The sequence below is a fragment of the Opisthocomus hoazin genome, chromosome 16 (genome assembly GCF_030867145.1).
Source record: "Opisthocomus hoazin isolate bOpiHoa1 chromosome 16, bOpiHoa1.hap1, whole genome shotgun sequence".
Lineage (NCBI taxonomy): Eukaryota > Metazoa > Chordata > Aves > Opisthocomiformes > Opisthocomidae > Opisthocomus > Opisthocomus hoazin.
In genome coordinates this window covers 14557391-14571692 of record NC_134429.1, presented here as the reverse complement: position 1 = coordinate 14571692, position 14302 = coordinate 14557391, and the positions used below count along the sequence as shown (strand labels likewise).

General features: G+C 42.8%; 1 protein-coding gene across 2 annotated transcripts in view; it reads right to left on the bottom strand.

Moving 5' to 3' along the window:
* The window catches only part of TMCO4 (transmembrane and coiled-coil domains 4), a 40954-nt gene that overhangs the window by 16900 nt on the left and 9752 nt on the right, over window positions 1-14302 (bottom strand). For both annotated transcript variants that reach the window (XM_075437373.1, XM_075437372.1), the window contains exons 4-11: window positions 13938-13965; window positions 11825-11957; window positions 8119-8216; window positions 7238-7381; window positions 6600-6719; window positions 4490-4654; window positions 3793-3929; window positions 2181-2265 (exon numbers count right to left, since the gene is read on the bottom strand). In XM_075437373.1, the coding sequence (XP_075293488.1) occupies window positions 2181-2265; window positions 3793-3929; window positions 4490-4654; window positions 6600-6719; window positions 7238-7381; window positions 8119-8216; window positions 11825-11957; window positions 13938-13965 (910 nt within the window). The remainder of the gene's footprint in view (window positions 1-2180; window positions 2266-3792; window positions 3930-4489; window positions 4655-6599; window positions 6720-7237; window positions 7382-8118; window positions 8217-11824; window positions 11958-13937; window positions 13966-14302) is intronic.

The following is a 14302-nucleotide window of genomic DNA, read 5'->3' as shown; positions in this document are numbered from 1 at the left end:
GACGATCTAGATAAGTTAAATGTATTTCACAGTTTGCAGATACTTTATATGATGAATAAAATCTGCACAGCAGGAAAAGGAAAAAGAAAAAAAGCAATTACTGATGGGCAAAATTTTAAAACTGGTAAGATGACGTGTCCAGAAAAGGTGCAGAAGATACAAGGTGACCCAGAGGCCACAACCAGTCCTCGGGAGCTGGGCTTTGCTCTGCCTCTAGGGTACAACTCACTGGACAAAGAGGAAAGCGTCTCGTCGTGTCAGTCCTCACTGAGAAGAGAACAGGGGTGGAATTTAGCTCTCTCTGGGCACTGTCCAGACCCGGTGCCGAGGACAGTGTTTCGTGGCAGAGTTTGGCCGCAGTATGCCTGACACCTAACCTCAGCAGAGATGATAACCAGGCAGAGACACTGATCCCCCAGGCAATTCTGTAGGACGCTGTGATCGGTGTTAGACACATATGTAATGCGTGATACCTCCCTCCTACTGAGCGCAGTCTGGCTTCGAGGTTCAGGTTCAGGCCATTATCAATTTTCACTAGTTTGCACTTCTTATTGACTAAAACGCATGGGAATCGTGAGGAAGAAATCAGAGCAATGATCTCCCCATGTAGAAACTTGTCTCTGATGGGTCATTACTACATCTTCTGCTATAATGTCATTTTCTGGAAACCTGCTAAGCTCTGGCTTCCGAAGTCATTTGTGATGAACTACCCCAAAGGTTATTTAATTGCTTTGCAGAAGAGTATTTTCTTTTAACAGAATTTGAGTTTCTGCCATGGTGTTTCACTGGATAATCCATGATTAGCTATTTGTCCTCAGAAATGCCGCTGCCATCTGCACACAAAAGGCCTGCATGACTAGGCCTTGTATTTCTTTTGTTCAAGACATCCAAGTCCAAACCCCAATCAGTCTCAGATGTCCCAGGTCCCGGCTCCATTCCTTCTGTGGCTTGTGCTGGAATGTGCATGTGAAGAATGCCTTGGCAATCTGCGCTAAACATGCTGCTTTTCATCTCGCAAACAGCTCAGCTTTCATAATTCAATTAAGGAACTGAAAAATTAGTGTACAGTGGGGAGCTGCTGCGATACATAATTACGATGCTTAGATTTCTTTAGAGTGGCAGCCAACCTTAAAGACCCCTAAGGATTTCCTTTCACGTATTACTGAGCTACGGTCCCATGTTGTTCCAGCGAGATACTGCAGACCTTTGAATAAAAGCCTGAAAGTATCTCAGCCCCTGGCATTCTTAGGACACAAGAAAAGTAGATCTAGGGCCAGGTTAGGATCTGGGTTCTGGTTTCAGTATAACTCCATTAAGATCATTCTGGATTTGATTAGATTTATTTTGAGAACAGAATTCCTATATTTGAGAACTTCCGTCTTAAACTAGAAGTGAAGTTCTGGCACAGAACTGTCAACAGAAAAATTGCTGACCTCCTCCGTCCTCACTTGACTCTGTTCCCACCTTCTTGGACTTTATTGAACATTTTCCTTTATAAAGCTCCTCATTTGTTAGTGACTCTTTGTGAGGCTAAATGGTTAATGAATTAAATTAGCTACGTAGGGGGGAAGGCAGGCTGCATGCACACACTCACTGCTGACTCAACTCCAAGATGCAATTTTCATCAACTGATCATAATGATTTTATTCTTTTTCTAAATTAAAAATAGAATCTATTAATAAACAGAACCACAACGGGTAATAAATTGACAGATTGTTTTATACTTGACTTTGGGGAAAAATTACCATGAAAATAGCAGATGACAGTGGCATTTCAGTGACTTAAATGGAAGGGAGGACTCAGGGAATCAGATACAATAGCTACAGAGAGCTCCCAATAAAGGCAAAGCATCCTCTGCCAAGATCACAGTGGCGCGTGGGCAGCTCACAGACTGATCTAGCAGTCGAATGTCACAAAATGTCAGGTTGTTGTTTACAGACTGGAGACCAGACTGACACAGTGGAGCACCTCGAGTGAAGACAGCGGATTTAATCCACTGAACTGATGAAGGTAACAGAAGAATTTGGCTCCAACTGCCATTTCAAAGCCATTTTTTAGGTTTCTGTCCTACCCTAGAGGACCCAAGCTCTGTTCCAGAAGAACTCTTCCTCTTGGAAGAAAAACTTCTCTACTAGCAGTAAGGAAAATAAAGGAGAAAAAGGTTAGAAGGCGAATTTTACCTTTTTCTTGAGCCATTTCCTGCAGGCAGAAGTAAATGACTCTTGCACCCAGACTGAAGCCAATCAGTGTGACAGGTCGCTTGCCCTAAGGGAGAAGGAAAGGAGAAAGTGCCATCAAATACTGTCCTAGACCTAGAAAGAGAGACTGGCTGCAGGACCCCCGAGACCCTGACACACAAAGCACTTATGCTTGTGCATGGTCTTTTAAACAATTGAGAAATTTGGTTGATTTCAAAGGTATTTTGTATCCTCAAAGTTATGCACAGTTCAATATTGAGAATTCTGCATATCCGAGTATTTTCTGTTTTTTGATATTCGGGAGATCAGTTGAAAGAATCTGATGATCAGAAGGTCCAATAAAGCAGATGTTTCAAAGAGAAACAAAACAGATGCTATTATTGTTTTGAAATTTCCAAATGAAAACCTAATTCAAGGAGCAAAATTTTCCTAGAAACGTTTCAAGAAACAGAAGAAGCAGCTGTGGTATAAAAATATTGACCGCTTCTAGATTGAAGACTGAACGACAGCAGCACTCTGTGGCTGTTATAAAAAGTGACGTGGGGTAAGCTTTTCTTTTGAATAGCCTAATAAGATTTTCTGTAAGATCAAAGGGAACCTCATCTCAACAACGACGAAAAATGGTCTTTGTATTAACCAGGGAGCAGGTGTGCGACGGATTCCCTAGACATCACGCTAACTAGTTTTAGACACTCCAGCACATTGGAATGTTTGTCTTCACAATAGCAAATGCTTAAAAGGCAGTAACAAATGCCTCCAAGCAAAACAAAGGGCTTGTATGAAATAAAAGTTTATTGCCTTTCCTGGGATTGTATTTTTAATGAGAATTCAAGTTTGTTTCTACTCTGCTGTTTGACATCACTGTTATTTGTGACTCGCAGCTCTGGGGCCAGGGCTCCCATAGGGCTCCTCTGTAACAGATACCGGAGTACTGTGCCTGTGAGACGAACACGTGGCCAGCAGAAAGCAGCCTCCCTCCATGCCAGTGACAGCCCAGCAAACAATGTCAGGCTTTTAGGGGGCAGAAATGTCTTTTGCAAGCCTTTGCAAGGGAGGTTTAATAACTTCTGTCACTTCTTTCGGGTACCAGCTCATTCCACCTCTCTGTAGGCACAAACATGGCTCCCAGTGCCTCTCCTGCTGCGCAGTCTGCCTCTTACGTTGCTTTGCTAGTGCCTCTTCATTATCAGTGAATATTTTTAACACTCAGTATTCTGTTTTCCTTTTCGCCTATCTTTACTTTCCGCTCTCAGATTTCCACTAGGGGAGCTGGCCTGGCTGTTTTGTGACATGGTCAAGCCACTTGTCATTTGTGACCTGGATCTCTTGTTCTTCCTTTAGAAAAGCTTTAGGTTAAATGGAACGAATCTTAGCAGGAATTCTCCAATCCCCTTGGGACTTCCTGTTTTTCCCCAATGAACCAGATACATGCTGGTCACCTTCATGCAGCATTTTTCCATTTTTCAGTTTATTATTAATTTTTGTCTCCCTGGAAAGACACCACTTGATAGTTAATTAGCATGACTATAAAACTTAACCTCCGTGGGCCATATCCCTTCCAGACATGATTCCTGGATAATTTCTAGCCGATTACCTGCTGTCGACTGAGCAGGATATGTGCTAGGTGTTTGCCTACTTCAGCAGACCGGTGGAGACACACTCCCCAGGGGTTGTCAATGACACTGGCAACAGTCAAGAGCGAAGCTGGCCAAGTCAAGGCCGTTACAATACCTGCAACACACAAAGCAAACAGCACGGCACAGTCACAAATCTGGGCTGCTCTTAGGAAACATCAAAAGCAAGACAGTTCACTGCAGTTAAAAGCTAAACCTAGGACCTTTTGTCATTTCCAGTTCTTCTTTCTCAAGAGCTGATCTGACAAATGTTTTGCTAGACTAAAGATAAGAAAGGATCTGATGTTCTGATACGGAGGCAAACAGACGCTATACATGAATGTAACCTGCATGTTTGAAAGGTTTATGTAAAGCAGTAAAACCCAGTGTAATGACATGGAGAAATAAACACAGTCACGCGTGAAGGAAGGTGTTTCCAGCTGTAATTTTTAAAGAACGAGTCAATGAACAGAGGCACAGCAATCCTGGAAAGCAGATCTAATTTACAGTTGTGGCAGAGAAGGTTCTCTGGCCACTTCTGCAGGGTGGTGCCGATAGTGCCAAGGGAGATGCCCTCTCAGAAATCTTCCCTGTTTCGGAAAGCCCCTTCAAGCAGACACCAACAGTCAAACCGCACAAGAGCCACTCAAGCAGATCGGAGACGATTTAGGCTCTCACCTGACAAGACAGTGAATTTTAGGGCTTCTTGAGCCATCATGTTCACAAAACCATTCAGCAGGGAATCTAAGGCGTTGCCAAGCTCCATCAAATACTTGGATTCCCAGGCCAGACAATATTGCTCCCTCGACCGCAACATGCTGCTCCATGGTGCTGTGAAGCTCCCTGAGAAAGGTTGCAAAGATGGAATTCATGTTGAGAGCAAACACAACAACGGCTGACTCCTGGCAAGATGAGTTCAATAAAGTATCAGGAAAGAACTCGCAGGACACCGGAATATACTAATGTACTGTGATATGAGAAATTATAATTAAAAATACTGTGAGATTTAGACTCCGTATTTCCACTGTTTTACAATAAATTTGGGCTTTGTAAATAATCATGCAGCTTTAGCTGGCTTGGCAAAGAGTCGTGAAGTATTACGGACGTTCCTCCTGTCATCAGACATCAGGCCAAGTCCTGCAGCTCCATCTTCTCATATAAACCAAAGGAGGGCCTGTCCTCAGAAAGACAAAGTGCTGAACGGCTGCACGGACTGAGTTCAGTGGGACCAGAAGCATGGAAAATATGTAAGATCTTGTCAAAATCTATCTCAGAGCATCTTCCCAGCACTTCAGTTAAGTGGGAAAGGATTGCAGTCATGGCCCTGTCTGAAAACAAGGAATCTACATTTGCAGATCCAGACTGCAATTATTTTTACTTTGCCATCTAGCCTAGTTAGCTACTTCAGTTTAATTTTTTCCCTCCAGGTGCTAATCAAAAGCAGTGCCAGGATGTTTGAGAGATAATGGATAATTGCCACTGTGCAAGTCTAATTTTTGGCTGAAATAACAATTTTTAAGCCATGCTCTCTCCTGTTTGTAGTGTAGCTTGTACTAAGTGGCCAGGAGGGTCCCGGCAACGCTATTAATGGCAGATGAATGCTGAAGGGCAGAGCAGAATTTTCATTTTAATTAACTAAACCCCTTCCCACACTGTTCCTTCCCCAAACCATGCAGGGCAGGTCGAGGCAGCTGCTGACCAAAGTGTCATGAGAGAGCCCCATGCTAGACCGCACCACAATGTCCCGTCAGCTTTGTGAACATACAGCTGGGCAGCTACTGGGAGCTCAAAAATCCCAAAGCAGCGAATTCTGTAAAACTCCTGTCGTCAGTCCCTGCGTTTTAGGGAGTCATGCAAGTGTGTAAATAGACAGACACAGCTGTGAGGAGGGAAATGGATGACAGTTCTAGTTTTGCTTTTTTAAACATTATAGCAGATTGCTAGTTATGGAAGAAGAATGTGTATCATTTGTAACTCTCTTTTAAGGGCAAACAGACACAAAAAGGTTCCTGAAGGGACACGCTTGTCTTTGCAGCAGTGCCTGGGAGCCCTCCAACCCCAAGGATTTGAACCCCTGGCAAAGAGACAATGAGAAAAGCCAAAGTGCAGTACTGTGAAGTGAAAATAACCTTACTCTGACAGCAAGCTGCAACCTAACAAGCAACAGGACAGAGACATCCTTCTGCGTTAATGATACCCAATGTTAATCATGATGCTTCTGAATAAATTGGCAGCTGTTCAGTCAGGTTGCTGAACACATCAGCAGACAGTTGACATATGTTATATGACAAGCTACACTGGAAACTAAAACACTGCAGACTTTTCAAGGTTGTTGCCTGTAAGTTCACCTCCCGAGTGCTGTGCTTAACACGATTTACTTGACAGAACTTTCTTGCCAATAAACCTCATTATCTGGCAGATACCGAGAAAGAAAAAGACACTATTTTCTGTTAATTGCTGGAGGATAAACATAAGTCTCAGAGATAGGTGAGACACTTTGTACTAGTGCTGGAAATCATCCACCCCAAACAGACCTTTCCTAGCAGAACTCAAAAGCATTTATTAACAGAAACAACCCTGCTATGACTACTACCAATCCTACTATCACTACCAATTTACTGCCCTCTCTCTTTGGTTACAAAGTCTTATGTTGAGAATTGATCTCTTTTAGTCAACAGGGCATGCAAGTGTGGGGAAGACCTGGTGCTGCGAGAGCAGAAAAACTGCCTGGAGGGGAGCAGAGATACGGCTCTCCAGGCTCCTCTCAGTTTCCTCATCTTGTTCTTACCATATTTGCCAGTGCACAGCCATCCAGTAATTGCTATGGTGATATGAAGCTGCTTTCCTTCAGTAAGTGGGAGGAATTCAAACTCTTCTATGGCTCCCACACGCTTCTTCATCTTGTATCCTACACACAGCAAGGCAAAATCACAAGTCTCAGAAATCGCACAGCAAGGACAGACTTTGCTAACAGTAGAAGTTCGTAAGAAACTACTTGGGTAATTTGGATAAGGCTTTTTTCCTTTCCAAAATCCTCAGCCACTCCATGCATTACTTGGAGCTTGGTATGGAGCCAGCATGACCCTTCTGAGCTTGTCTGATCCAAGGGAATCCCAGCAGAAGGCTTTTTTGCTGCAGATCAGACATCAGCTCTAACAGCTGCCACTCTCCACGCCAGCATCTTTCTAATCCAAAGCAGCAAGCTTTCATTTCCTTCATAAGCCACATACCAAATATTAATTTCCTACTTGGTCATCAGGGGATACACAGAATCTTAATCAGCATTGAAATAAAAATTTCATAGTTGTAAGATTACACCTTAAGTTGCTTCCCTTGCTCTGCAGAGCTGAGTTGAGTCATTGGCTCTGCATTTGCGGACATGATCCTGTCCCTCAGTAGCTGAGAAACGTGCGGTCACTCTCTTACCAGTAAGTCCAGCTCCAGCTGCTCCAAAAAGGGATGCCATGACAGCAATTCCAGCAGTCGAACCTAAAGCAGCTGCTCCAGCACTTCCAATGATAGTGGCAGCTCCCGCAGCAACCAGAGGGGCAGCAAGACCCCCCGTCAAGCCTGAAGATGCAACAAGTAGTATCACCAAACTATTGCCACTTACAAAAACCAGGCAGTCGTTTCCCTATGCTGTGTGAGTACTGCTAATGCTCCTGAAAGAGTAGAAATGATGGTCTTTTTTGCATCAACACTAAGGGGACTTTCTGAGACCTTACCCAGGCCCTGAATCTCTGCTCAGATTCTTTGACTACTTCAGTAAAAATAAAGAATAATTTAAAAGTCAAAGGAAGAATGTGAGGTAGACTGAGGTAAGCTATGCCCTATTTGCTTAGGAAACACTGATTTAGTCTCACACGGTTCCGAATTCGGAGATGAAGATCTGATGCTCCTATAACACAAAAGCAAAAGAGGAGGAAACATTTTTTAAGAGGGACGACCGCAGTTTAACACTTCCCCCAGCCAGTGAAGCTACACTGGAATAACTTTCCCAGCTCATTCTTTCAGTTTTATTTTTGCGTGGCTGAAAACACTTTTCTTGGATTTGGGGTTTCTTTTCTTGGGTTTTTGTTTGTTTGTTTGTTTGTGTGTTTGTTTGGGGTGGGTTTTTTTGGTATCTGAAGTGACATACTACTTCCAGCCTAGCAAAGAAAAGCAGCGAACATTTTAATATTACAGCTTGTCCTAAAGGTATGATGGCTTCTGTTGCCGAACGTGTCATTCAGACACCCCCCGCCCTGCGCCTAGTGCTGTACGTGCAGTTCAGGAGCAGGTCTCCAAAACGCCTAGGGCAGCCTCACCGATCACCGTTCCGCCCCCAACGGTTGCCAAACCGATCAGCAGGTATCTTTTGAGGTTTTTTCTTCTTTCTTTCCTTTTTCTTGATACTTCTGCAGTTCTGTGGGGGAAATAGAAGCACAAAAGCTGTCGGAAAAGCCTAACATATAACAGTGCTGCATCAGAATCTGCTTTTATTCTCCTCACTGTAATTTCCCTACCGGGAACAGTAAAAAGTAACATGCAGGTGTGGACTGTGACAACACACTCCGATTTATGAGCATGGACATAAACCCACAGATTTAAATTGAAACGGTTTAATTGCTGACAAAAGCCAACAGATGTTACTTACTTGGAAAACCCTTCCTAATAGGGCTGAAGCTTGTAAAAAAAGAAACAAAAAGTCAAAAGCATTTTAATAACTATATACTGCTTATGTGTCTTAAAAAAACACAAGAAAGCTAAGTGGAAACAGGAAAAAGTGTTTGAAACAAAAAAGAATAGGGGTAATTTATGCTAACAGAACAAAGAGATGGAATTAAGCTATTTTCCAACAATAGCATTCAGCTGCTTTCTAATTGCACATCACAGTATAATAATATAATAGGTATTAAACACAGTCATTAGTTCATTTGACTGTGTTCATTGAAGCTACATTTTAACAAGCTTATCAGAAACAGGTGAATAAGCCTAAAAGGAACAAATATGACTTATTAGGCACTACTTTTTGCTTCATTCCACTTTCTTTGGTTTCTCTCTTACATATGTCCCACTTCAGAGGACAGTGCAAGAAACAGAGGATACTGGAGTGAGATTTTTACAGAGGAAGGTTCCTTCTAGCCTGCTTACGCAGTGGTTAATCTGGGCCTTGAAACATGAGAATTTATCTTGCTTCCAAACTTGGATATTCTCCCTCTTAATCCTAGCCTAATTGTGGATTTTCATTATCCACATAATTGCCTAATCCTTCCTGGAACCCCCAAAGCGCACTGTAGTTTTGATAAAGACCGTTTTAGATGAGTCCCAAACAATCCGCAGCTTTGTAAAACACCACAGGAGGAGAATGAAGCACACTGGGTGAAATCCCTGCGTCGCTGAAGTCAGTGGCAGAACTCCGACTGACTTGCATGGCACAGAGACTTTGTGTCCACAGAGATCCTCCCAAAAACATCCCGTGTTACCTTCTGCAGCAGCAAACGTAGCTGTCTGCAGAGAACAACAGCGCAGCCTGCAATGGCACCTCTTCAGCAATTTCCATGTGACCACGTTCACTTTCTACCGCCCCTGGTCACACCACTATTTGCATATGCCATAGTTTGTGCATGCGGTCATCAATCTGGATGCACGGCTTTGGAAAACATTGCTCCTGGAGTTCTTTAAATGAGTGCTGCAGTCTGGCTGTTAATACCTAAGTTGGCAATATCCAGCAATTTCTGTTCTATATAGTGGTTCGTCAGCTTTTATAGTCACTGTGCTGTTGTCTGGGGCTGAAAATAATGACATCAAGAGAGCTGAAATATGGCTAGCCTGGCTTTGGGTGCAATAATGAGCAATTTGAGTTATGTGGGCAGAAAGATAGTTTGCAGCTAAAGCCTGCCTGAAGATGCAGTAAGTAAAACTACTGCCATGAGAACTTTTACCTGTCACTGCTTTCCTTCCGTAGCTGCTAGCAACCGCTTTTGACAGTTGCTTTCCTAACAGCTGCTGCATTACAATTATCACTTGATTACCAGACGGCTTTTTATCCACTGTGGTAATTAACGGCCACTTCTGGTACTTCTCTACCCTCAGTGATCTTGGATATGCAGCTTCTTGCCCGAACCACAAATTATGTGCAGAGAGATTTTATAGGTGGAATGACAGGTCATTTTCCAATGATGGAAAGCACCAGGAGCACACATTAGCAAGCAACTGGTGTCATGTTTTCCAGTTTCTTACAGAACCGTGTACAAAAGATTGGTTCACACCTGCAAGTCAGGACATGTTTGGTGCTAGTAAAATGGATCTAAGTGTTTGGAGCATTGTTCTATAGATGACTATACTGTACATTTAACCTTGCACACTCTGGGCCACAGGCCAACACACCCACAGCAGCAAAGGCGAGAGCAAAACCTTCTGTTAACAAATATCAGTAAAAAACGCCTGTGCAGAAGCTGCCAAAGCCCTGTTCGGTTGTTACTGTTCCAAAACCTCTTGCAGCGGATGGTCAAAGCTGGAAGCATCCTAAGCAGATGTCAGTGTATTCCCTGCCCCAGAAGTCTGTGAGGTCAAAGCAGTGACAGGTTTATGTTCCGCTTCCTTTCCCCACTGTCTCCTAACTTTAAAACAAAGGGTCACCGATTCCCCATATATCTCAGCCTTGTGCTAGTTCTAGTGCTGCAATAATGAGTGTTCACACTGCAGTCTTTATAAAGATTTTTTTTTTCCCTTTTATCTAATAGGTATTTATTTCTGTGGCTGCAACTTGGGCAAAGAACAAGACTGAAATCCATGGTTTTCACCACACCAGATAAGCACAAAACCCACTGGGCTGGCTGCAACGTTTGAAAGCCAGGTTCGTAAGTGTGCAGCGTAATTCTCCAGTCGCTTTTGCCATTATCAGACACATTACTATCTTTTGGGGTTGTGCTACAGGAGCCACAGGCCAGTTGATATGGAATTAGGTATTGGAGCATCATCTTTGCAAGTGACACCGCGCCCTTGGCTTCGGTGGTTTGCTGTGCTAAAGGCCCAGGATTCAGATTGTTTCCACAGCCACAGCAGAACAGTCCCCAAGAATACCAACCCTTGCTCCTGCATGCTAAGTGGTGTCCTGTTTAGCAGTCCACGATCTTTGAAATTATTCTGACTTTCCCTTTTCACAGTGCACTATAAAGTTAAGCTTAGTTTATATAAAGCTATAACTGAAAGATACCTGTCACATGCTGGACCCCACGTAACGTCTGAACTGTACTGTGTCAGGGACATTGATTAAAGCCTTTATTAGCACTCAGGTTAATCTCATAACCTGTTTGCTGAGCTGACAGATAAAAATATTAAATGTTCCCTTGAAAGTCGACTATGGACATGTTTACTGCCTTACATATTGCTAAACCTTCGCACAATTCCTGCCTGATACATGGAACATACAAGTACTACATTTCTTGTAGGTACCAATTTTTTGGCTGTTTCGCATCTGGGAAGTGGTGATCTTATAACACAGAATTAGGAGTCAGGTCTGTAAGTATCTCAAGATGCAGACTGTTGCCCTTGGAGATCTCCCTTCAAGAGGAGTGAGCTGTCTCTTTAACAGGCACAGAGAAGGACAGGTCCATAGAAAATCAGCAGCTGAGGATCTGCTCTGGAAATTTACATTCTGTAAGAGGCAGTTCTATCTAAAGAATACTGGCTCAAGATAAGAGACACAAGATCTTTCTGAAGTATTTAAGCAAAATCTACAGTCTAGGAGAAGCAACTGCAACAAGGAGATGCGGGAGTTCAGTGTGAAGTAGCCCTTACCAGCCTGCAAGGTTGGGTCTCAGCTCTAATTTTAAGAATGCTGAGCTTTCCTGCTCCTCAGTGCAGCCAAAGTGCTGCGAGAGCTCTGCAACCCTAATCAAGCCATAAATTATCGTGCTAAGAGCCATGGGGGGAATGATCAGAGACTGCACTTAGGCACAAGTAATTACTGCTAAGCTTTCAAGAACCAACAGTATTTTTTCATCCTGTAGTCAACCCAAACGTTCTTACTCTGACTCTTCCTCTTTTTGTTCCTTCAGGCTCTCAAGCAGAGATTCCTCCAGGACTTCCAGCTCCTCCAAGGGGATTCTGAGCAGCCAGGTGATGTGGCAGATCAACACCCTCGCTCGAGCATCGTAGTACCCTTAAACAGAGGGAAGCCCAGGAAATCAGTCAGTCTGCATCGCACCAGATTAAACAGCGAGTGGCATGCTCAGCTGCGCTACTGGCCCATGTCACATCAAGCATAGCTCCTTCCCTCAGGCCCTCTTCGTCTTCCAGGTACTGGAAGACAGCTGCTGTTATCTAGAGAAGGATAAATGGAAAAATCCTTCTTCCCTGCAAACCTGATCCTGTGAATAAGAGTCACTACACCAGGCAATTGTCTCCATGGCGGAAAACAGATCTGAAACCCTTCGGTCTCCATCCTCTGTGACAGAGGCCTTTCGGCTCTGGATAGGCTGCATCTTTCTTCTCAACAGAGAAACGCTGCAGCAAGACCAGTCCTAACTGGACATATATGCATATATATATATAGGTAACATGACACAGTACACCTCAACTATGCACCAGTGGAAGATATGGTATCTTGTAAAAATGCACCTCCATACCAAACCTTTATTCAGTTCATCTTGTTGGCAACAAGAGGGGCTCTGGAGTTTACAGTTACACACTGGCTCACCTTGCAGCATCACTGACAATTGTTTGCATTTATTCTTCACCACAGGAACTGCGGGAGTGGACAGTGCACTCAGACAACACATAACAGGAGTCATGACTACTCCTGGACTTACAGGCAGGTGTTTTTAAAGAAAAGACGTTTTAAATGTAATAGATTTTAAATTATTTGAGCCAACTCTTGCTTTTTTAATATGTTTCTCTCAGTAGCACCTGCTGCTTCCTGATGGTAGTCTTTTGTAAAGGGTTCTTGGTGCACTCTGAGACGAAAAATGCAATTGCTTCTCTAGGGGTGGGTGAAGATACCAGCGAGACCCAACTACAAAGTATGCTTCTGATACCCGCTGCACGTAGATCAAATATGGCATTTGGCAATCTGTTAAGTTTATTTATTTATTACCATCATTACCAAGATTCCAAACTACTTTGGTAGGCTTGACTGACGCCACTTTTAAGATGTGTGCTCGGTTGAGAAATAAATATAGTATTTATCTTCACTTCATCTCCGATACGTGCCATATCTTGCAAGTCCAAGCAGGTGTTTAAATGAGCAGCCTTCTTGCTTCCTGTCTGCTAATACACAGCTTAGCTTTTTACTTAGCTAGCTTGGCTGTAAGTCAGTGAGGCCTGAAAATATATTTCTTTTAAATTCCAGCTTAGCAAAATAAGCAGTTTTGCAATAACTGACTTGTCAATTTTCCATTAAAAATAAAACAAGAACAAAAATGGTACTTTGTTCTGCAGTGAAACAGGCTAATCAGCAACCAGTGAGTTCTCTCCTGTGAGAACATGTTAAAACACAGAGATTTAAAAACCGCAAGTAGTGATATACAACAGGCTTCTTTTAGAAATGAACATTTTGTTCAGTAGGCAGTCTTTATTTCATTAATTTTATCAGACTAATCCATGTTATGGGTTGTAAACCAGAAAATTGTTTTATGTGTACTACAATATACGAGTAAAATCACATTTATTTATAATAGGCTTCACAAGATACTCTGGAATTAATTCCCTGATTTTTTTTTTTTTCTTTTTAGGCAATAAGCAATCTGCAGAAAATTTGCTAGGCTGAGATTTTCTTAACAGTTTCACTGCCTTCCTAAAGGAAGAGGTTGCCTGCACCCATGGAGATGCTTCAGAAAAAACACCCCACTCGAGGTATTTAACTCCAGAACTTTTCTACCATCGCATATATTTGCATGCCAATGCACGGCATGTGAACATAAGGAGGTGATCAGTTGTTCAATTTTTAACAGGTATTATTAATCATTCCTAATGTAATAGTTGCTGTTCCTGTAGTGGATGCAGGGAGGGCATGTGCTAATTTTGCTATAAAGGAAGCTAAGATAAAACAGGATGGTAGCTTGAGCTTTTTGAGCATTTTAAAGTATCAGATGTAAGCTCATCTACATTATTCTTACAAAGAACAAATGCTAGGCAAACTTACCATCTCTAAGAGAGAAGGATAGAAGGTCCTAAAAAGAAAAAAAGAATATTAAAGTTGAAACTGATGATGTATGCTTGGGGGTATCAAAATGGAGGCATGAAAACCCATCGCACTATGATTTAATTACTGCCGCCTGTCGGTTCAGAAGCATGGGAAGCCAGCAAGCTACAATTCAGCAAGGCAGCACAGAGAAAAGCCAGATGCTTCCAGTCCAAAATTCCCTATATGCAGGTACAAACAGCTGGACAGAAGTAGATAATGCTTGATATATGCTGAAGCATCCCATATTTTCGGTTATTAGCGATCCCGTTGCAACTGAGAGCACTGTGATCACATCTTACTTCAAAGTTTGGAGAAACAGGGCT